The 21,440-nt window shown below is 42.7% G+C and overlaps 1 protein-coding gene and 1 long non-coding RNA gene across 2 annotated transcripts in view; one reads left to right on the top strand and one right to left on the bottom strand.

The window, feature by feature from the left end:
- LOC122462592 overlaps positions 1 to 1,928 on the bottom strand; it is a 47,248-nt gene extending 45,320 nt beyond the window's left edge. The window contains exon 1 of the long non-coding RNA XR_006285260.1: positions 1,503 to 1,928. This is a non-coding gene — a long non-coding RNA (uncharacterized LOC122462592). The remainder of the gene's footprint in view (positions 1 to 1,502) is intronic.
- ADAMTS18 (ADAM metallopeptidase with thrombospondin type 1 motif 18) overlaps positions 1,288 to 21,440 on the top strand; it is a 95,415-nt gene continuing 75,262 nt past the window's right edge. The window contains exons 1-3 of the mRNA XM_043526395.1: positions 1,288 to 1,570; positions 1,709 to 1,805; positions 3,605 to 3,921. Coding sequence (XP_043382330.1) covers positions 1,448 to 1,570; positions 1,709 to 1,805; positions 3,605 to 3,921 — 537 coding nt within the window. The 5' untranslated portion in view covers positions 1,288 to 1,447. The remainder of the gene's footprint in view (positions 1,571 to 1,708; positions 1,806 to 3,604; positions 3,922 to 21,440) is intronic.

Below are 21,440 nucleotides of genomic sequence, written 5' to 3'. Positions count from 1 at the left end.
TGCGTGCCAGCCTGAGTAGCTCTTCCTCTAGGATTGGCACAAACTACCAACTGTTTATTCTCACAATGTGATCTTTGAACAGGGCTTGAGTGAGATTTTGGACGTCCCACTGAGATGCACGCTGGGAAAACGTCCAGCACAAAAGGAAGATCATGAGATGAGAGATGCTTCTCAAAGTGCAGCCAAACACATCATAAACGAGTTTTGTATCAGAAGTCAGCTTCTTTATGGAAATCAGCATTCAACATTACAGTCCTCACTTTCAATATTACTGTTTCAGAGTAACAGCCGTGTTAGTCTGTATTCGCAAAAAGAAAAGGAGTACTTGTGGCACCTTAGAGACTAACCAATTTATTTGAGCATAAGCTTTCGTGAGCTACAGCTCACTTCATCGGATGCATACTGTGGAAAGTATAGAAGATCTTTTTATACACACAAAGCATGAAAAAATGGGTGTTTACCACTACAAAAGGTTTTATGGCCCCTCCCCCCATATAATCAATTAACATATTTATACTGCCTTACAAATGAATGAGAAATAAGGGTATTCGCTCTCCAGATGAATGAGAGGCAGAAAGCTGGACTGTTATTACTGCGCTCTTTCTCCGAAACCAGTCAGGTTAAGGGCAGGCTTGTGCACAATCCCAGCTCAATGATCCCCCCCCCCCCGGCCTTTTTTCAAATTTGGAAATAATTACAAATATCGGTGCTAATGCTGATAAGGAATAGCCCAGTTACAACCTTCTCTGCCTTATGGTTAGTTATGATTTGTATTACCCTAGCCCCTGGGAGCCCGAGTCAGGGACCCACATTGTGCTAGGGACTGTACAAACACAGAACCAGTTTGGGATTTGCACTGGGTGGAAGGATCATCGGGCCTGGCACCTGGGCAGTCTCCTCTGCCCCAGGCTCTCAGGGTGGGGGCACAGCGGGGTAAGCTGGCATGGCGCGGGTGAGGATCCAGGCTAGCGCCCACCCCACTGAAAATCAGTGGGGGTGGAGGGGGAAGGGGCGGTTCCTGCTTATCCAGAGCTAAATGTGTCCAGTGCCTGAGTGACTTGCCGAAAGGGTCACCCAGCAGGTCAGTGCCAGACTCCAGCGGAACCCAGGTGTCCGGGGCACCCGGCGCGGCACTCGCACGCCGCGCCCCCACCCCTTACCGCGGAGCACACGCGGCTCCCGCAGCCGGGGCGGGGGCAGCTCGCTCGGCCGCTGCCGCCTCCGGATTGGTCCGCGCCCGCGCTCCCCCTCCCGCGTCCACCCGGCCCGGGGGCTGAGAGCGGAGCCGGGGCTGTCATTTGCCTGCCGCAATTTAAACCCTGCGCGCCGGCCGTGGCTGCCTGCGAGCCCCTCCATGGGAGCCGCTGCCCCGGGCGAGGCAGTGGCTCCGCGGTGACCATGCGGGAGACCCGGCCGCTCCTGCTGGGCATCTGTGGGCGCAGGTAACATGCGAGGTGCCCGGACGATCATGGACTGGCTCCTGCTCTGCGTGTGGACCTTACCTGCGGCGGTGCTCCGCAGCCGCTCCATGCAGTTCCCGGCCACCCTGTGGCTGGGCGGCGTTGCAAAGGCAGGTCGAGAGCATTTTCTCTTGCAGCGGCCGGGGGGACCTGCCTGCCAGGTCGCGGCGCCGTTTCTCTCGGCCTTCCCTTGTCCAGGGACTCTCGCCCAATACCCGCTTGTCTCCTTCTCTCTCTCTCTCTTGCAGACCCTTCAGTTGTGCTGCCTCTGTTGCGTGTCTTTCGCAGCCGCTTTAACCAGCGACCGCGGCGGCGGCGGCGGCGGCATCCGTGGACTGGATCCTGGTTTGTATCTCTCTCTCTCTCTGTTTTAAAGTGCATGCACGCCTCTTTGTGACACGGAACATCCAACCCGAGCCCCAAATGTTGGTCCTTCTTTGCAACCCAGGCATGCCGCCTACATGCAGATGCCGTGTCTCTGGCGCACGGGCACGATAAATAGGGCACCAGCTGAAAAATTAACAATAACAAGAGAGACTGTTTTTTAAATGCCAGGAAAATAAACTAAATTTCCACTCACTTATGGGAAAAATAATAATAGAAAACCAGGGGAAAATAAGCCATGCAACCCAGGCTAAGGGACTGTAACAATCCAGGAAGAAGAAGAAAACTTGTATAAACAGGATTATTTTGGTGGTGGTGGTGTTCTGATGTTGTTGCCTTTTGGAAGCTTGGAATCTCTCTTTCTATATATTTGCACTTGCTGAGAGTGATAAGTACAGTGCAGTACACACAGGTTTCAGGAAGGCTGCAGTCTATGTCTGTTTGCTGAGGGATTCCCTTCTTCCAGCAGCTGCTTGCATTTTTGGCCACCAGCCTGCTTAGTGTCCTGAGCTTCTGCCATTGATTAACACCACTTAAGGAAAGTGAAAGCCCTTGATGTGTTGCTTCCACTGTCTACAGCAAACAGACACCTGTCTCTGGCTACATTTTCAGTGTAATATGCACCCAGTAAAATCTGTTCAAAGCAAGGAGATTAATAGTATGCAACATTGGCTACTATATAAGAACATAATTTTATTCCTTATAAAGATGCATTTCAATTTAAGAAAAAAACATTTGATTATCAAAGATATGGATATCTTTTGGCATTCTGACCAAGATACACATCAAAAGTTAAGCAGGGTTAGGAAGTAGGCTACTTAATATATGGGTTTTAATGTAAGCCTCGCTGTCATTTGCAGGAGTACCTGCGGTCCTGATTCAGCAAAGAACTTAAGTATGTACCTAACTTCAAGGATGTAAGTAGTCATCACCCTGTGAGTAGATCAATGGAACTACTCACGTGTTTAAAGTTAGGCACATGCTTAAACACTTCACTGAATCAGGCCCTATATTCTTCTCTTCTCCAGATATTTTGAGTTGATCGTATTTTTCCTCTCCCAAATATGCACAGAAATTCTTTCACATAATTTAGCCAAAACAACTGACAAACAAAGACACTGACATTCAGCTAGCAATGGCTAAATAAAGATTACGAGGTAGTATGTAATCTCTTTCTGCTGAAGGTCAGTTATGATTTGAAAACTAGTCTAATCAAGACATTACAAAAAGATGAGGTCTGACTCTGTTAAGGAATTAACAAATTAATCCTTTAATCCAGTTGAACAAATGGAACAATTCTACAACATCTGTTAAACCAGTACCAAGGTTATAATATTAGCTACACTCTCTTGAAAAAAAACAACAACAACAACTACAGACAAAACCCCACTCTTCCCATGTGACAGCAATTAATATAGGGGGAGGGGAGAAATCTATAGACTGGTTAGTGATGACAAATGTCTTCACAAGAGTGACTGTGGGAAAGTTCACAGCTATGATAGTCTGTCCCTCTCAGGAGGCTGAAAGGAAACAAACACTATTAGAGTCCGTGTGATTTACACGGAACAGCTTGGAGTTGCTTTAGATGAATTTATGCACGTGTTAGATACATGTAGCCCTTGGATTCTTGGTGCCATGCCCTAAATGAGGAAACTTCATGCCACAGTGAAAATCTGCTGCATAAATGAGCGCTACGTTAAAAAATGACACACTTTATTCATTGAGTACAAAGGCTGATGGTCAACATTTTGCCATTACAGATTACGTATTTGTGACACCTGTCGAAGTGGATTCCAGTGGATCGTACATATCACATGATGTTTTGCACAGCATTAGGAAAAAGAGATCAACTCAAAGTTCAAAAAGTTCCTTGCACTACAAATTTTCAGCATTTGGACAGGAACTGCACTTAGAACTTAAACCTTCTACCATATTTAGCAACAACTTTATTGTCCAGGTACTTGGGAAAGATGGAGTCACAGATTCTCAGGAACGTGAAGTTGAGCGGTGTTTCTATCAGGGATTTATAAGGAACGATAACACCTCCTCAGTAGCAATATCTACATGTGTAGGCTTGGTAAGTGTTTCGTTAAAGCAAATATAGCATTAGATTTTCATATGCAGAAAATACCTATTTTGATTAAGTTATCAGATTCCTGAAACACACAGAATATTTTTCATGCCATGGACCATTTTGCAGATTTTCCTAACATCATTAGCTGACCTAGCATCATCACGTTTAACAAGAGCTCTTTAATGATAGATGATAAACTCTGTCTTTGTCACACTACTGTGTTTTTTCGGGGGTAACAATTTTTAAGAAAAACACAGTTTGATGGCTGATGTGTGTAATAAATCCATGAGAATTTTCATTCATTCTCAGAGAATTCGTGATAGCTATATACATTGTCCAATTGCTTTGATAAGGTAAATGCCCTTCTTGCATTTGTGAGTAGACCGTATTCTTGCTTCTGTGTTCGGACTACTTATGCAATAAAATTTGCAAGATCATAAAATTATGAGAAAAAATAAACATTACGTCTAGGATTGTCAGGTGCCTGAGGGAGAAATCTGGCACCCAGCTCTCATTGAAATCCAATAGGAGTTAGGTGCTTAGCTCCCTTATATTTCTTTTGGAAGTTTCAAGCCTTCATTGATTAAACAGTCTTAATTGGCGAACCCTGTCCTGAGTGGAAGTATTTTGCTTGCAGTATTTGCTGTTTACCACTGTGTTTTCCAAAATGATGAAAAAAATTTTACTAACAAACTTTTTTTTAGACTACATTCTACATTGTTTTATCTCTAAGGAAGTCTTCATTGACTCATTAGTACAATGCAAAAGAACGTCCACAGAGTTAAATAGCTCTCGTTATGTCCTAGGATAAAGGTCTTGCTTTCCATGCAATCCTCCTAGAAAAAATGGCTGGCGTGTACCATGGTAAATATTTGGATTGAACAATAACATTCATGGCATTAGAGTATATGAGGGGATACGTGGCTTATGAGGTCAGTTAAGATCTGAAGTCCAGATGAGGTGTTGAGTGAATCTCCAGTTCCTTCTTTGCAAGGATACTTGGATATATGACCATCATACTGTATAACAAGACAGAAGAAAGGTGCATTGAAAACATTTATTTACTTTGAAAATAAATCCAGTTTCATTTGAAATAAATACTTTTCACATTGGATCACATTCAGCTCCCTGGAAATGGTTGGTCCATAAGGAAGAGCTATAGGATGGTGTTGAGTGCTGCTTGAAATGGGCTGGATTATACTTTGAATGCCATGTTGCTTTTTATTTGTTAGTAACAGCTACTAAAAGGAGTTAGCATCATTTATGTCATCCAAGCAGTTGAGACAGAGGCTTTTGCAGCAGGTGCTGGGAGTTGGAATGAAGTTTTCTTTGTTTTTTGTTTTGTTTGTAGTGCTGATGATATCAACAATGACTAAGGTGTTGGGTTTTTTTCTATTAGAGTGGCTTCATTTCTATGATCACCAACTTTCTTCATATTTGTTTGTATACCGTTTTCACTTCCCATCATGTTTGTGGTTCCTCTGAGGTTAGATCCCATATCTACTAACAATTTATTACATTTTGGATGATCATGGTTGTTTGGGTAAGCTTTGTATTTAACAAATGCATTATTAGAACAATGTGGAATAATGTTTCAATGTGTTTGATTCTTGTCTGGAGAACCGGGGTTCAAGTCTGCCTTACGTCACAGGGAAACTGAGTTTAGCAATCTTAACTTAGTCTGAAATAGACCTTTGGTCTTATACCACTGTCTTGCTGTACAAAGTGTCATGACTGGCAGTCTTTGCTTAGGAGAGACCCAGAATTTGACCAGAAGAGAGAGAATATTGTGATTGAATTGATTTATTTTGGCAGAGCATGGGGTGCTTTCCAGTACCAGGCTGTCTCCAGTCCTGCCCATCACTTTTCTGAATTACAAGGTTCACTAGATTTGCCCTAATAATAGATATTTTAAACTGACAACTTCACTCATTACCCACTCCTAACATGTTATAAAAATTGCAACCAGGCTTTTTTTCCAACCATATAATAACTTCTACACAACCAATGAACAGTAAACATCATCAACAAACTTCTTAGTTCCTGCGTTTACTGGGCTGCTTTGCTTAGAAATATATCATCTGTCCGTCATGAAAATACCAAAATCTTTGATTGCGATCCAAATTCAGTAATCATATGTTAAGTCTGGACGCTGTGCTGTGATCAAGGGTACCTCGTGAATAGCCTCTATATCCTCTTTGCACCAACTACTTTTGTCACTTGGTTGCCCTTCTTTCCTATTTGCTTTGTTCACTGCAATTAAACTGAAAGTGGTGTTTCTTCTATATGGTTGGTAGCACTAATCTTTCCATTGTTCCTTTCATTAGCAGTAGCTTCCCTACAATAAAACTGCAGTGACCCATTCTTTCAAGCCTGGAACACCACAATGTGATTTGGAAGCAATTGCATTTCAATAGACTACAGGGACTCTTTGATCTAATTTTTTGGATGACCTACAGTACTCAGTCATTCAGTTGTCTGTTATGTGCCATTGCCTGCGGAGTGGCAATGGACTGTTAGGTTGAGTGACCCTAGTCGAACAGTAAAAAGGAACAAGGATCCGTTGCTTTGCTGTAGACCTGCTAAGAGAAGTTTACATTGAACTATATATACCTCAACGAAACCTTGGCATATAGCTTAGCAAGATGCAAGTAATAAAATAGTAGACCTACATTTATTTTTTCATGTTGTTTGTAGACTGTGACCAAATTTTGCCTGCAGAATTAAAGTCAACTCAGGAACATGGATGTGACAGGGCAGAATTTGGCCCATGACCTTTATTTGAAAAGATGGAAACTCCTACGTTCCTAACTTCTTCCTCTATGACCTCCCCGATACCAACATTGCCCCCATCAACCTTATGCGCGTGTACACGCGCACACACACACACACTCTTCAGCTTCGTCCAGCACTCTGATGACATCACCCTGTCTTTAATCCTCCCCCTTTGCTGCCCATTATGTATATACAGATTGTGTATACTTGTTTGTAAGCTGGTTGGCACAGGGACTGTGTCTGCACTGTCCGAAGAACAGGGAGTTTAAATGATTCATCTGAGGTCACACAGACAATCAGTGCAGAGTAGAAGAGAATCCAAGTGTTGTACCTGCCAGTCATGTCGTCTAGTGTCATTCTTAGTAATCCTCTATATTTGTCACATGTGGGCTTACAGAGTAGGACACATTCCCCAGCTATGCCAGCCCCCTTTTTCCCTATAAAGTCAAACCACCATAGAAAGTTTACGCTGTTGTCCAATACACGAGGCACCGAAAGTAGGGAAGATTGTGAATGGATTACTCATTTGTAATCACTTGTCATTTATGTAGATGTTACTTTCTCTGTTGGGAGATACTACGTAAGAAATGCAATGTAAATGCCTCTGGAAGAGAAACCTGGAGAGAGAGATGATTTTATATTGGTGTCTGACTAATAGGAGTTCTCTCATGACTGGTCATTTTGGCTGTATCCCACAGTCAGTTTAAATCAGTGAAAAGGCTGCCTTTGACTTCAGTGGGCTTTGGATCAGGACCCTATCCTTGGACCAAATTTAGCCCTAAGCAAGTGTGACATCACTGAGGTCAGAGGAGTTGCACCTGCTTATGCCAGAGCTGAATGTATGCCTTTCTCTCCCTTTTATTTACGTACCTCAATTAGGGCAGCGAAGAGCCAGCTTCATGCATTAGCCAGTGCCCTTCTTTGTTTTTGGTAAGATGTGATTGAATCTTTCATTATGAGGGGCCTCTTTCTCTTGTCTCAAGTTCTGTTGTGTTTGCTGGTGTCTAGTCAAGGGAAGAGAACAAGGAGGAAAGGATGAATCATGTTACAATCACTGAGCTGTCAGAGGAGTCTGTGAATAAAAGGGTTGGTTGTAGCAGTGAGAGATAAACAGGAGATGTATTAATTCAGTGGGAGTTGTGTGTGCATGTCTGAGGGCAGGACTTAGTTCACAGTATCAGTGAAGCCACAAAATTAAAGCTTCTCAGTGCAGTCTGGCCACCAAAGAGGCACGCAGGGAGAGTCATACCCTCGTTCTTCTCAGTCATTCAGTTGCACCCCATATTAGCATTATTGAAATGACTCTAACAACACCTGTTACTAGTAAAGCTTGCGTTTTACGTTCAATTAAATATACTGAGACAAATCCCATGGTACTTGCTCAGTCAAACTGCCAGTGAAATCGATGGGCCAAATTCTGCTCTCACTTACGCTGGTATACATTGAAAGTAACTGATTGTGTGAAGTTGCTTTTGGCTTATACAGGTGCAAAAGGGCAGAATTTGGTCCGGTTGGATGATTAGAAACTGAGCAAGGAACTGAGGATTTGACTCATTCCCAATAGTATTATTAGTCTATCCACGAGTCAGTAGTAGATACTATAATTATTTCTCCGTTATACCAGAGCAAAGTGAACAATTTGAACTGTGCCTGAAATGTTCACCGCCCCTCTGAATTTACCCCATGCTATAATAGCATGAAAGAGGAGGAAAGAGAGTCTCATTTTTCAGGGAAATCTTCCTGACATTGAATAGAAGCCGCATCCTTGGAGACATTTAAAATTGCACTGGGCAGATCACTAGACAGTGCACTGCAGGGCTGAGGGGGATGAAACTGGCCTTTTCCATCTCTGTGTGCTCGACCCTGCTCCCATTGATTTCAACAGTCCAGGATAAGGCACTCTGATTCTTCTACTGCTTTCACGGTGCTTATAACAAAAGTAATTGAGACTTAGGGTTGTAGTAGTGATCTGCCCTCAGTGGGCAGGAGGGAAAAATGCACACTGTGCCTTCAAGGTTGGGGGCACAATGGCTGGGTTACTGGTGTCATCATACAGGAATACGGCACAATGCTCCATGAAGTTCCCGTTGAGTAGGTGCAGGCTCTACATAGGGCTCTACATGGGTAGAGTGGTCCTTGGATATAGCGCAAGTCAGAGGACTCATGCGTAAAGGAACGCTTTAGTCCTCTGGACCATATCCTTTCTCCACTACCTTTGCACTGCAGAAATGGCCCAGAGAATGGAAATCAGCTGCAGCTTCTCCTACAGGGGTGTAGAGCAGGTATAACTAACTTCTGTGCCAATTCCCCTTCAGCTCCCTGAATGTAGGAGGCGTGTTGGGGCAGGGAGAGGCCACAGCTAGAGTGCACTGAGCTTCCAGCAATCCCTGATCCATTGGGGGTCACCAGTGTAATTTAGAGCAGCCCTTAGGCTGCTCTGAGTTACACCAGGGACACACTGTTACTATAGCCCCAGGATCAGTAAGCAGCACTGTTCTTGCCCACCCTCTCTCCCTTCAAGAGTCTGGCCCTCAGTCTTCATTTATCATTACTTCAGAATACGTGAAGGGGGTTTATATGGATCAGTTTCTCTGTCTAGCCACAAAACAGCAGTCTTTCGCTAGCTGTATCAAAGACTTCCCATGCAACTTTGTTCCCACAGTTTTCCTAGCTAAAATTTTCAGGGAGATTACACTAAAATACCATATTAAAGGTCAGGAAAGGATGATCTGTCTGGACAGAGACTTGACCTCCTAGTGGCGGGATGTCTTTGATGTAAATAAGGACTTTTATTTTAAGCTGAATTTTTTTGACATGGACTGTAGTACTTATCCATTGCTCCTGAGACTTGAGAGATGTTTTTATCTGCTCTAATTGTATTAGATTTTCAGAAAATACTAAACACTGTTGCTTTTATTTTTTAAGTGGCAATTTCTGCAGCTCACACCAATAATTGACCTATACAGGATTTCATTTTGCCCACTTTCAAACAGTGAATTTAGCGCTTGTAAAAGGAACCAGATTAATAGAACCAGAGAATAAAGCTGTCTATTTCCCCAAAACACAATGACAGCCTGGGAAACAGTAGTTTAAGTTGCCCCTGTCACCCATTCCCACCTCAAGGGCTGTGTAAATGACACACTGTGATGCATTTTCTGCAGCAGCGTATTGGAGTCATGACAGCATTGGTTCTGCTCCGTGCTCTGACACAGTCCACTTAATTAAACAGATTTAGTGGTGTCTCCGGCCTGGCCTTGGGGGTAACCCTTCCCAAAGCACAAGAGGGCAGTTCTTTCCGCAAAGGTATTGATTTTTAACCTCTCTGGTAAGCCAGTTCATCAATTATGATGCTAGGTTTTTGTGATTTGGACACTTTAATTGAACTGAGAACATAACTTGGTTTCATATAAGCCACCCAAAAGAGGGCATGGCTAGTCTGTGCTGTGATTGACAGTTCATTACCAACTCCCTGAGTCATCCAGTCCTTTGGGGACTTATTTCTTGTGGTCTTAGTCATAGTTTGTTTTAGGAATATTTACCATTGCCATCAAATCTTTGGATACATCATTCAAAGCTATACATTGTTGGTAAGCTCTTTGGGACAGGAACTGTCTTTTTGTTGTGTGGTCTGCACTAAACACAGTGGGGCTCCGATCCATGATTGGGGCATCTACAGAAATAGTGTTAAATGATTTATTATTATTCATAAGGTTTGTTTGAAATCTGCAATGTCTGGATCTTGTCAGGATATATCCTGGGATGGATGCCCAGCAGGTGTAAATCAGCATAGTCCGAAAGGAGCTGTATATTTCCTTATCTGTGCTGCTAATCGCACATCTGACTAGTCAAGCTGGCAGAATTTGAAACACCTGATTTATTTGCCATGGTTTAGGCTCATTGTTTACTGCTTCCACTGCATTCAATAGCAAGAGTAAACAACATAGTAAATCGTTTCAACACTGTTTATATTTAATTCACTTTCTGGTTCTCATGGGTAAACTCAATGTTGCTGGTGTTTCCATTCACAACTTCTCAGGGGATTTGTTTAAATAAAAAGAAATCTGTTTTCTATTAATTTGTTTTTCATGATTGCAAGAAAATAATTTTTTTTATTGTTGGGCCACATCCTCAGTTGGTGCAAATTGATATCGCTCCACTGAAGTGGAGCTTGTGTTCGCTACAGAATTAACTTGAGTGGTGCCCCAACTTGAGTCCCATCCACACAAAGACCCTTGAGTGTAGTGGCACTTTTCACTTGGATTGGCTGGCCCATCAGGGGGCATAGGCTCAACCTCAAGTGGGCAAACTCGTCAGGTGCTAATACAACCACCCTGTGGAGCTCCAGTGAGGCCTGATAGAGCTCTGCCCATTGCCATCATATGAAGATCTGGCCCATTATATTTTGGATTGGGAGAGCTCCATCTAGTTGACAATACCCCTTTAAATAAAACCCTGAATCTGACTTGAACTTTTTTGGATAAATACATTACAAGCAAGGTTTTCCTCTGTCTTTCTGATTATGTCACTGGGTGCAGGAGCTTTGGTTCTTTCTTGCCTTTTCTTATCCCATTTCAATCCAAATTCTGTTGTGGCAGGTCTAGCATAAATTACAATGTGCTAAAGGCATTTCCCGTTGATTTGCACTGACAGTGATTTGACCAGCTATGTGATGGGCTGATGAAAGCAAAATTATTTTTGTTTCAAACAGTAGAGCCTTTTTGAAAATTTAGATGTAGAAATTTAAGGAAACTTGAAATCATAATACTTTGCATTAATAGAGTGTTCGTTAAATTGGACTCTCACAGCAATTTACAAACAAATTAATTAAGCCTCAATACATGCCTATGAATTAGATGTGTTATCTAAGAAGGTAATCCTGGCATATTGTTGTTTGGAAAAAGTCATGTAACATATCGTGCGCAGTATTGTAGCTGTGTCGGTCCCAGGATATTAGAGAGACAAGATGGATGAGGTAATATCTTTTATTGGACCACCTCCTGTTGGTGAGAGAAACAAGCATTCAAGCTTACACAGAGCCATTCTTCAGATCTGGGAAACGTACACAGAGTGTCACAGCTAAATAGAAGATGGAAGGGATTGTTTAGCATAAGTAGTTGTAACATATATCTAACAAGTTAGTAACTTTTAATTTACCTCCTCAGAAGTCATTAATATTGAGTGCTGGAGAAATGCAAGCCAATCAGATCATATATTCAATCTTGAATGGCTGCTGCTGAAAACAATTGCCCTATCTTGTGATTTAGAATTATTTTTCCTCACCCTGTAAGTTAATTTATCTTTTATAATGTTCATTTATAAGGAAATCTTTCCAGCAGTTTATACAGTAAGATGGAGATTCTAGTCTACCTGTTTGAATGATTACAACACTGAATATATTTTATATATATATATATATATATATATATATATATATATATATATAAAAAACAATAATACTTGTCCCCAGTGATGAGCTGCCAAAATCTTAACAACCGGTTCCCTATAAAAAGTTCTGATTTAAGGGATGTGTCCCAGTATGTATCTTTTGTACCAACAGGGTTACCGTACGTCCGTATTTTCCCATTTAAAATTTAAAAATTCCTCCTGGACAGCCATTTAAGAACCAAAAAGCCTGACCTGTCTGGGAAAATACGGATGTGTGTTAACCCTGCCTAAAGTTCTTTTTTAAAAAGATGGGCCTGAACTAGAAATGAGCTCCGTTTCACATGTCCCCGCCACTCCCTGGGGGTGTGCTAGGGTGACCAGATGTCCCGATTTTATAGGGATAGTCCCGATTTTGGGGTCTTTTTCTTATATTGGCTCCTATTACCCCCCACCCCCGTCCTGATTTTTCACACTTGCTGTCTGGTGCACATGTGTGGGTCCCAGCTGCTCCCTCCCCCCCTCATTGAAGCAGGTGTGCAGGGTTACTGCCCTGGGAACTGCAGGGCACCAGTGGACGTGGGGCTAGCTGCAGACAGGGGCATGGGGCAGGGCTAGCTGGAGGCAGGGGGTGCAGAGCTAGCTGTGGGCAGGGCAGGGGGTGCGGAGCTGGCTGGAGACAGGAGCGTGTGGGCCTGGCTTCAGGCAGGGCAGGGGCTGGGTGCAGGGCTGGCTGGAGACGGGCGGCTGCGGGCAGGGCAGGGGGTGCAGCAGGGGCTGGTGCGGTCAGAGGGTGTGGCAGGGGCTGGTGCGAGCAGGGCAGGGGGTGCGGGGGTGGCTGGAGACAGGGGCTGGCTGCGGGCAGGGTGGTGGGTACTCACGGGGAGAGCAGCAGGACGTAGCTCAGGCCCAGCAGAGCAGCCAGGGACCCACCAGGCAGCATCGGGAGCCCCAGGGCCAGGGGAGCAACAGCAGCAACAGGGCTCCTGCCCAGGGCCAGGCAGCAGCCCACATGGCTCCTGCAGCGCAGCGCCCCCGGCGGCCGGAGGAGGAATTACATCACTTCCCGGCCGGAGCCCATCAAAGCCTCAGCACCCCCTGCAGGGAAGCGGGTTAACAATCGGTTCTAAAACTGCTTCAAAATTTAACAACCGGTTCGCGTGAACCGGCTCCAGCTCACCACTGCTTGTCCCTAAAGGGAAATATTGACCAAGGAGTATATCCAAGGTCAAGAAATATTAGTGTCTATAGAAGCCAGTATGTACTTATTCTAAAACAAATGGAATGCTGCAAGTCAAATGTGGTGTCTGAAATAGTCCACATCACACCAATATAAATCAGAAGTAGTTTGGCAACGTGCCATTGGCTGCCCTTGCAGGGCTCTTAGCTATCTAAGCTGGCCCTTATTGGAGTAATGAGGAGCTGGCACATGAGGCTCTTATTGCTTAAGTGTACCCATTTAGCAGACGGGCATACTGAGGCAGCGAGGTGATGTGACTGGCACGCTCATATGGTGGGATGTTTTTTTACCCTTTTGTGGCATTAATGTTTCTTCATTCCCCATCTCTCTCTCTCTCTCTCTGTTGCATGCACACAGTTTTAGCACATGAGGCTTTATTCTTTGAGGTGTGCGTCTCTCTGTTCACCATGGGACCACTTTAGTGCATCTGGTTGCCCTAGATATGTTCAGTGAAGCCCTTCTGCATTGCAGCTGATTATTACTATTAATAGAAATGTATTTATAAGACTTTTCAATGGACTTACACAAAACACACTAGACCTACACTAATGTTTTCCTTTTGTTTTTGTAAACCACTGCACAGTATGGCATCCAACTCATCTAAGAGGGTAATAATACATTCTGTGGATAGTAGATACACAAACGAAATATGGATCACTCCTCAGACCTGTTGTCTTTCTGCCACGATAGAGAATTATTTTATAAAATTGAAATAAAATTAGATTTCCAAAGACATAAAATTAAAACAAGCCTGTTCCAGACATAGTTATTTTAAATGTCTAGAACTCATATTTTTCACTCACATAATTATATATTTAGAGGGGAAAAAATCAGACCTGTTTTTATGTACCACATCTTCATTATTGCTGTGGAGTTTTTTTGGTTTTTTTTTCTAGGAAGTCATTATCAGAACCATAAGTTTTAAATTAATCTAGTCAAAATCTCAGGAAACATTTAAAGTTAATACTGTAGTCAGAAATGTAATACTGTAGGTAAAAATGAAAATGGTCACAGTGAAGGAAATCTGTGAATGACGCAAAACTTCGAGACAGTAGAATGGTGGGAAAGTTTCTTATTTAAAGGAGCAAATTTGGGTTCACAACACTTATTATATTCACTTTTGACATCTAGGAGTCAGGTGGCCTTCACTGGTTCCCATGAACATCTGTATGGAGATTAGAGCCCCAGTTCTGGACTGTGGTTGAGCCGAGCTTTCTGTAGCCTAGTGGGGGTGGTAGAGAGACAGAGGGACTGCATACCTTTGCACTTCCCAGACTGTACTGTCTGCAATAGCTCCCTATGTAGTCCTCCTACAGCCCAGGCTAACCAGAGCACTCTCTTGTGGCATCTGGCTTCTCATTGTTAGGAGGGCAACAAAGGGATGTTCTGCTGTCCCTGTGTCATCAGGGATATTGCCCAGTGTAGATAATTGCTGCCTTTATAGCTCCTGTATGCCCACAGAGCTCATCCTGGGTTGCAGAAGACCCCAGAATCAGGGCACTAAATGTATCAGTAATTATAATTGAATTCCTGCTTGAAAGCTGTGCCATAATGCATCTTGGTCCAGAAGACAGGTCATGATATGGGTCAAGTTGGGGGTTGTATTCCTTGCTCAAGCACAATCTTGATGAGTAACCTTGGGCAACATGCTTAAATCTTTATAAGCCTGATGTTCAGAGATTCTGAACACCCACAACTCCTGTTGAAGTCAGTGGGAGAGCTGCAGGTATGCTCCAAACTCAGACCCTAATCCGGCTCAGATTCTCATTTGTAAAGTGGAGATAGTGATGTTTAATACTTAGCAAAAACAACGAGGTGTCCTTGTGGCACCTTAGAGACTAACAAATTTATTTGGGCAAGCTTATGCCCAAATAAATTTGTTAGTCTCCAAGGTGTCACAAGGACACTTCATTGTTTTTGCTGATACAGATTAACATTTAAAACTTAGACTGCTTTTCATGTGTAGTTCTCAAAGCACTTTATAAAGGAGTCTATCATCAATGGTAATTTTTTTGAAGTTTGCCATGAGATCTTGGATTCGACCTGTACTGTCAGTTTTACCAAAAATAGGGCATTCTTATTGGGACAGTTCCTTAGATGCAAACCTCCACTAGTATGAATTTAAGCGTAAAAATACATTAAGACACAACAAACAATTAAGCAAAGCAGTTATATTTTCTCTGCAGAACAAGCAAGCATGAATTACGTTTTCAGAGATAAAAGAAAAGGAGGACTTGTGGCACCTTAGAAACTAACAAATTTATTTGAGCATAAGCTTTCGTGAGCTACAGCTCACTTCATCGGATGCAGATAGTTTAATAATTCTATTTGCAGTCATAAATATACTGCAACTATAATTTGGAGGTGAACTATTTTTTAACTTATTTCTGCACTGTACTTTAGGGAACCGTACTGCACTGACTATCTTTTCTTGAATTTTTAGAATTCTGTTTTTCTTGAGCAGGCTAATTCACATACCAGTCACAGTTGTAAAAATATCAGTAATAAATACGTTTCCATGTTAGATTATATGGTATGAAATCAACACTAGCAGGGAAAGTGCATTGGGGATATTCAGTAAAAGGTAACTACAGCCCAGCTAAATTCCACACGCAGGAACACACATGGACCAGATCCTCAGCTGACATAAATCAGTATAGCTCCATTGACTATCAGACCATTTGTCCATTAAGTCTGATATCCTACCTCCAGCAGTAATGGCCAGTACTGATCACAAGAGAGGAAGGAAATGAAAAACAAAAAAACCCAACAAACAAAAAGTGCATAATTTTCAAAGATTAGGGTAGGTACCTAAATAAGTGGTCTGATTTCTAGAGCTGCTGGACATCTACAGCTCTCATTGACATCACCTGATCTATAGCCCCTTCAAGTCAGTAGCAAGACTCTTGTTGATGCCATTGGACTTTGGATCAGGTTCTACATAGGGAAGAGTTTCCTTCTGACCCTGGTGTGATCATGTTACACCTTGAAGCAAGAGATGTACAGTTTCTGTAGCACAGATTATTGCCATTATTATTTGGTTTAGCAGAGAGACATTGTGCACAGCTGAAAGCATTGCTGACTCATCGAGAAGGTGTGGAATACTGGTAGAAGGACCTGACACAGGAACCTCGCAAATAATCTAAGGTAGCCTCTTATTCTCAAATTTCATTGAATCAGAAGTGAGACTCAGGAAAATAGTCCACTGAAGGACAGGGAAACCCATCTTGCAGGCTGACCCTATCCTGTTGTCATGGACCGTCCTTACTGACTAACAACAGGGAGAAGTGAAACCAGGCAGGAGGTCAGCCAGCTACCCTGAGAATAGCTGAGGCTGCTACTATTGGTAGACTACACTGAAATGCTTGGCATTTGGTGCCTGGCCCTGCCAGATCCACTTCAGTGCGTTACTGTCAAGTGTATTGATGCTGCAGCCAGAGTATAGCGAGAGCGGAAGGGAAAGGAAATGCACTGAGAACCGCCAGCAACCCTAGGAAGGGAAGCCAAAGAGTAAGTATAATAGTTTACAGGGCCAGATTGTGTTCAGCTCCTGTTCAAATCCCATTGGAGTCAGCACTCCTATTGATGTCCTTGGCCTTCGGATCAAGCCACAAGTGTGCCAGGGCAAGGAAGGTTTTTAGGAGTTTTGCCGCTGGACAGTTGCACTCACATGAGTACAAGGACTGCACAAGGCTATTATGCATAGCCAGCCTATTGAGAAAATGGAGGAGGCAGGACACAGCCTCAACATCCTCTTCACAGGCCAGGAGAGCTGGATAGCTGCAGAGGGGAGGGATATTGCACCCTCTAAAGGAGTGCTGCAGCTCCGGCATTCCATGCCAGGGAGCTCTGGGTGGCTATTTTACTCCCTGAGGCACAATAGCTCCTGCAGCTTTCTGTGCCCTGGACTATTTCCTTCAGCATGGTGCCATTCACAAAGAGTACAGAAGCATTCTTGGCCAAGTAGCACACGTTTGGTGCAAGTGTCATTGAACATCATATTGCACCAATCAGATAGTGACAAAGGGCTGCTCTCTCCATAAGCCCGTGTGACAGAATAAATGCCACTGTAAGGACAGTCTGGACTGAGTCAGCGAGAGAGGCTGAGAGACTACAATGGTGAGCTGAATCTGGGGATCAATCACACGGGACGTGATGAGCTCTACATTGCAACCCTTATATCAACATGTTTGTGGCCTTTGGGATGAGTCACCCTGACTGTGGGGGGCTTTTTGTGTGTAATTTCCCAGCCTTTTCTTGTTTTATGGTGTCCAAAATAATAACTTGACAGGAAACAGGATGGCAGTGACTTTGGAGGAGTTGAATTTGGTTGTTGTGGCTCTTCAGATGTATCACTGAATAACTGTAAAGATTTCCAAGGGAAAAAGTAAACATGACACTTTAATAAGTGGAGTGGAAAACCGGAAGGAAAGAGAATATTATTACTGCCTTAGCACTCCGTGTATGAGTGCCTCAGAGAGAAGCACTCTGCTATATAAATCAGTATATATTCATGATATAAATCAATATACTATATTTCTAAACTGGGTTAAATTTGGGCACATTTGTATGTTGACAAGCACAGGGCATTTGGCTGTAGTTTTAGCTTTTGTAATCATCTAAATACACAAAAGCATCTAGAAATCCTGCAAGATGCTACATCCTCTTCGTTACCCATGTGACCACGTTAGTGCCTCTTGATACCCTACACATATTCAGTAAAGGTTTAAATTCTAACCCCTATATATATATATATATATATATATAAATATATTGACCATGCACCTGGTATGCTAATTAATATGAATGGAGATATGTATTTAAACGGCACCTAATATACCAGATCAATGCTAATCCTTTACTTTTGCAGACCACAGCACAGTGTTGGTATCCAACCCCTTTAAGTCTGTAACATGGTCTGTAGATAACTCCCATGTAATGCTTCTCAGCGCTGTTATCATTTTGCCATTCAGCATCATTGGTATTTCACCAGAATAAAATTAATAACGTTTTTAAAAATATTTTTTCTCTACACACATAATTATATTTCAGTTAAAACAGTGATTTGCTGGGCATAAAGTGCTCCTTGTAGTAATTGAATAGATGCATAGCCCATGGTTAAGCATTTCAAAAAAAATATTACAACTGCTATTACTACAAGGAATACTAAAAATGTATAATTAAAGGAACCATACAATGTCCATGAATTAGTTTGATAACATAGTTAATGGAGTTTCTGAAGAATTAGACATCCATTTAGAAATGGCCAATTTGTATGAGTGCGTAATAACAGAACACATTTTTAAAAAGAATGTGATGTGTGGCCCACCTTAATCCATTTGGTGAATCCAATGTGTAAACACAAATTGGAGCACTGGAGACAGGCAAATACGGTATCTCAGGGCGAAACTTTCAACAGGATGGGGAGTGTAGTTTAAACCTTGTCTTATCTCACTCTCCTCCTACTGCATGATGGTTCTCAGCAGGGAAATTTTTGATGGATTCATAGCAACTGAAGTGCAGTTTAAAATTACACTGCTTTTAATTTCCTTGTTCCTGACAGATAAGGAGGGTGGGCATTTCCTGATTATATGGTATAAATTCAAAGCATTTCAGTTCCCCTGGGTGCTATTTGTGACTAATTTACTTCCATAGAACTTTCACATTGCTGGTTTTATACTGTGGGAGGAGTGTATGCTGTGAAGAGAGGAAATGTTTCACAACAAGTGGTCCTTCTGGATTTTCCTCTGTTTATGTTACCACCTGGAAAGAAGAAAAGGTGGAATAAATGAGTGATGCTCCAGATGGACTGCCTGAACAGTCACATCTTTAGTCATGATACATTAAGTTGAGTAAATTCATGCTGTGAAGTGGCATGATGGAACAGAATTGCACTTTAACTTCTAGCAGCACGACTAAAGATCACAGAACAAACACACAGGGGCAAACACTGCTTTGCCTCTCACATGCCAGCAGTCCTACTGAAGTAAATGAGAATGGAATTCACTTTAGCCAGATTAAGACTGAATAATCGGCCTTTGGGTAGGTGACGTGTCGGGTATTAGACTGAGGAAGTGAAATCCATCCAACGCTAACCTGGGACCTGGGCTGCAGGGTAGCTATCTTGTCGCTACTCCAGCCTACAGCTTGAAGTAGCAGTGGCAGCTTCTTTGTAGTGTGTGAGGGCCACTGGACCTGTGCAAACATGGATCCAGTGGCCTCTCTCCCGCCTTGCTCCCAACCCACCTCCATTGATACCGGTTAAGCCAGTGCAGAGACCACCACTCTCCACATCCATTCTACATAGTGCCACTGCAGGGCTTAACTGGGGCCTTGAATCTTGACTCACAGAGCCACTGAATTAACAGGACTGCCTGTGTGAGTAAGGCAAACAGGATTTGTCCACAATGATTCCAGTGCCATTGAACTACAATAGAAGGCTTGACATTGTTTTGTTACCTCAGCAATGTTGTGCAGGCACCTAGGCTGGTAGTTTCAAGGGTGCTGGAGGGAGTTCAGCACTCTAATCCCAGACTATTACTATGAACACAATAGGTTAAATAATGATCTGTTGTAATTAGACTATGTATTTGAGGTTAAAATTCAGTTTCTTCAACAACAAATGTTACGGAAGTGTAGTATTTAGTACACACCCAGAGAAGGATGCACAGGTAAAAATGCTGGGGTAAAAGTTCAGCTAGGCCTCTCTGAGGTCCCCACATTTGTGAAATTATGCACACACATACTGGCACCCACATTTTGCAGGTGCATATACCCACTATAAAGCCAAACTCTTGCACACTTTAAATATTCTAGCATTTGCACACATAGAAATGCTGGACTGACACCTGCAAAACACATGGCAAAGGGTTCTATGAGTAGAAATTCTAATGCTTGCATACACATGGGTTATTAGTGGACTTAAAGTACACGTGAATGTCTTAGACCCTGTCTATATAGAGTTTCTTGCACCACAGTTTGAAACCAGAATGAGCCACAGCAGAACAAGTCCTTTTTAACAATAGTGTAGCATTCCCACCCTGGGAGTTTGCATTGTAGCAGCTGGTTATGCAGATGTGAGTACATCACTGCACAAAGCCTATGTACGGACAGAGCCTTAGTTGATGCAGATGTTGGAACCTGCAAAGGGTGGATGCAAATATGTTGTTGTTCAAGTGATCTTTGCAGGCAAAAAGCTGAGTAGAGCCTTTTCCACCTTTAAACTTGGACGTGCAATGTTGTACATGCACATTTTTGACATTTTCTGTCATTTGTAAGGTCACTGACGTGTTTTGGCACACTGACTTTTTTCCTTACTAGCACGCCAAATACACAATGATTCACAGCCAGGTATTGCAGATGTTTCAGCAGTTAGGTCCTGCAGCACTTCTCCAAGTGCCTTCAGCTCTCACACTGCTCCAAAGCCTTCCAGAAACCCTGCCTCCTTGACCCACATTCCCCAACTGCATGGAACCTCATCTCTTCTCCGGACCTATGACCGTTCAGCAGGTGGAAGGTTAGACAGTTTGGAAATTTGGTGTCCAAAGTGTTTCTGCTAAAGATTTTTAATTCTGAAGTGTTCTTAAAAGATACATTTTAATACATTTTCAGGGATAAGGAAGATATTGCGTAAAGCAAAAGATGGAATCTCTTCATAGACTGGGAGCACAGAGGTAAAGTTACATGAATTCACATTTTCCCTGTTCCCCTCCATATTAAAGAATGCAATCAAGATGCAGCGTTAGGATTTGTGATATTAAATAACAAATGAGGGCTTCAGAATTGGACTCCAAATAATGACATGAGAGATGGGCCCAAACCCTCAGCCTCTGAATACCCACTGAATAGTAAGGATGTTCAGTATCTGAACCTATATCACAATTGTACAATTGGTAGAATATTGTAGGGAGTTTGAAATCTGGATCCTTCTCCAGATGTGACTATTTTGCCTTGAACCCATCTCTCTGTTACATTGGTCCTCACTATGTTAAACTGTCCACAAATTCCACACAAGGTATAGATGGTGTGACCTTCATATATTTATACTGAGGTTAGAAACCTTTCCAGTAGATCTCTCTTCTTTTTTTTAGACCAAACTGTTATTAGAGCTAGGCAAATAATGAAT

Source organism: Chelonia mydas, chromosome 12, assembly GCF_015237465.2.
Source record: "Chelonia mydas isolate rCheMyd1 chromosome 12, rCheMyd1.pri.v2, whole genome shotgun sequence".
NCBI lineage: Eukaryota > Metazoa > Chordata > Testudines > Cheloniidae > Chelonia > Chelonia mydas.
The sequence above is the reverse complement of the archived record's forward strand: the minus strand, read 5'-3'. Positions and strand labels throughout refer to the sequence as shown.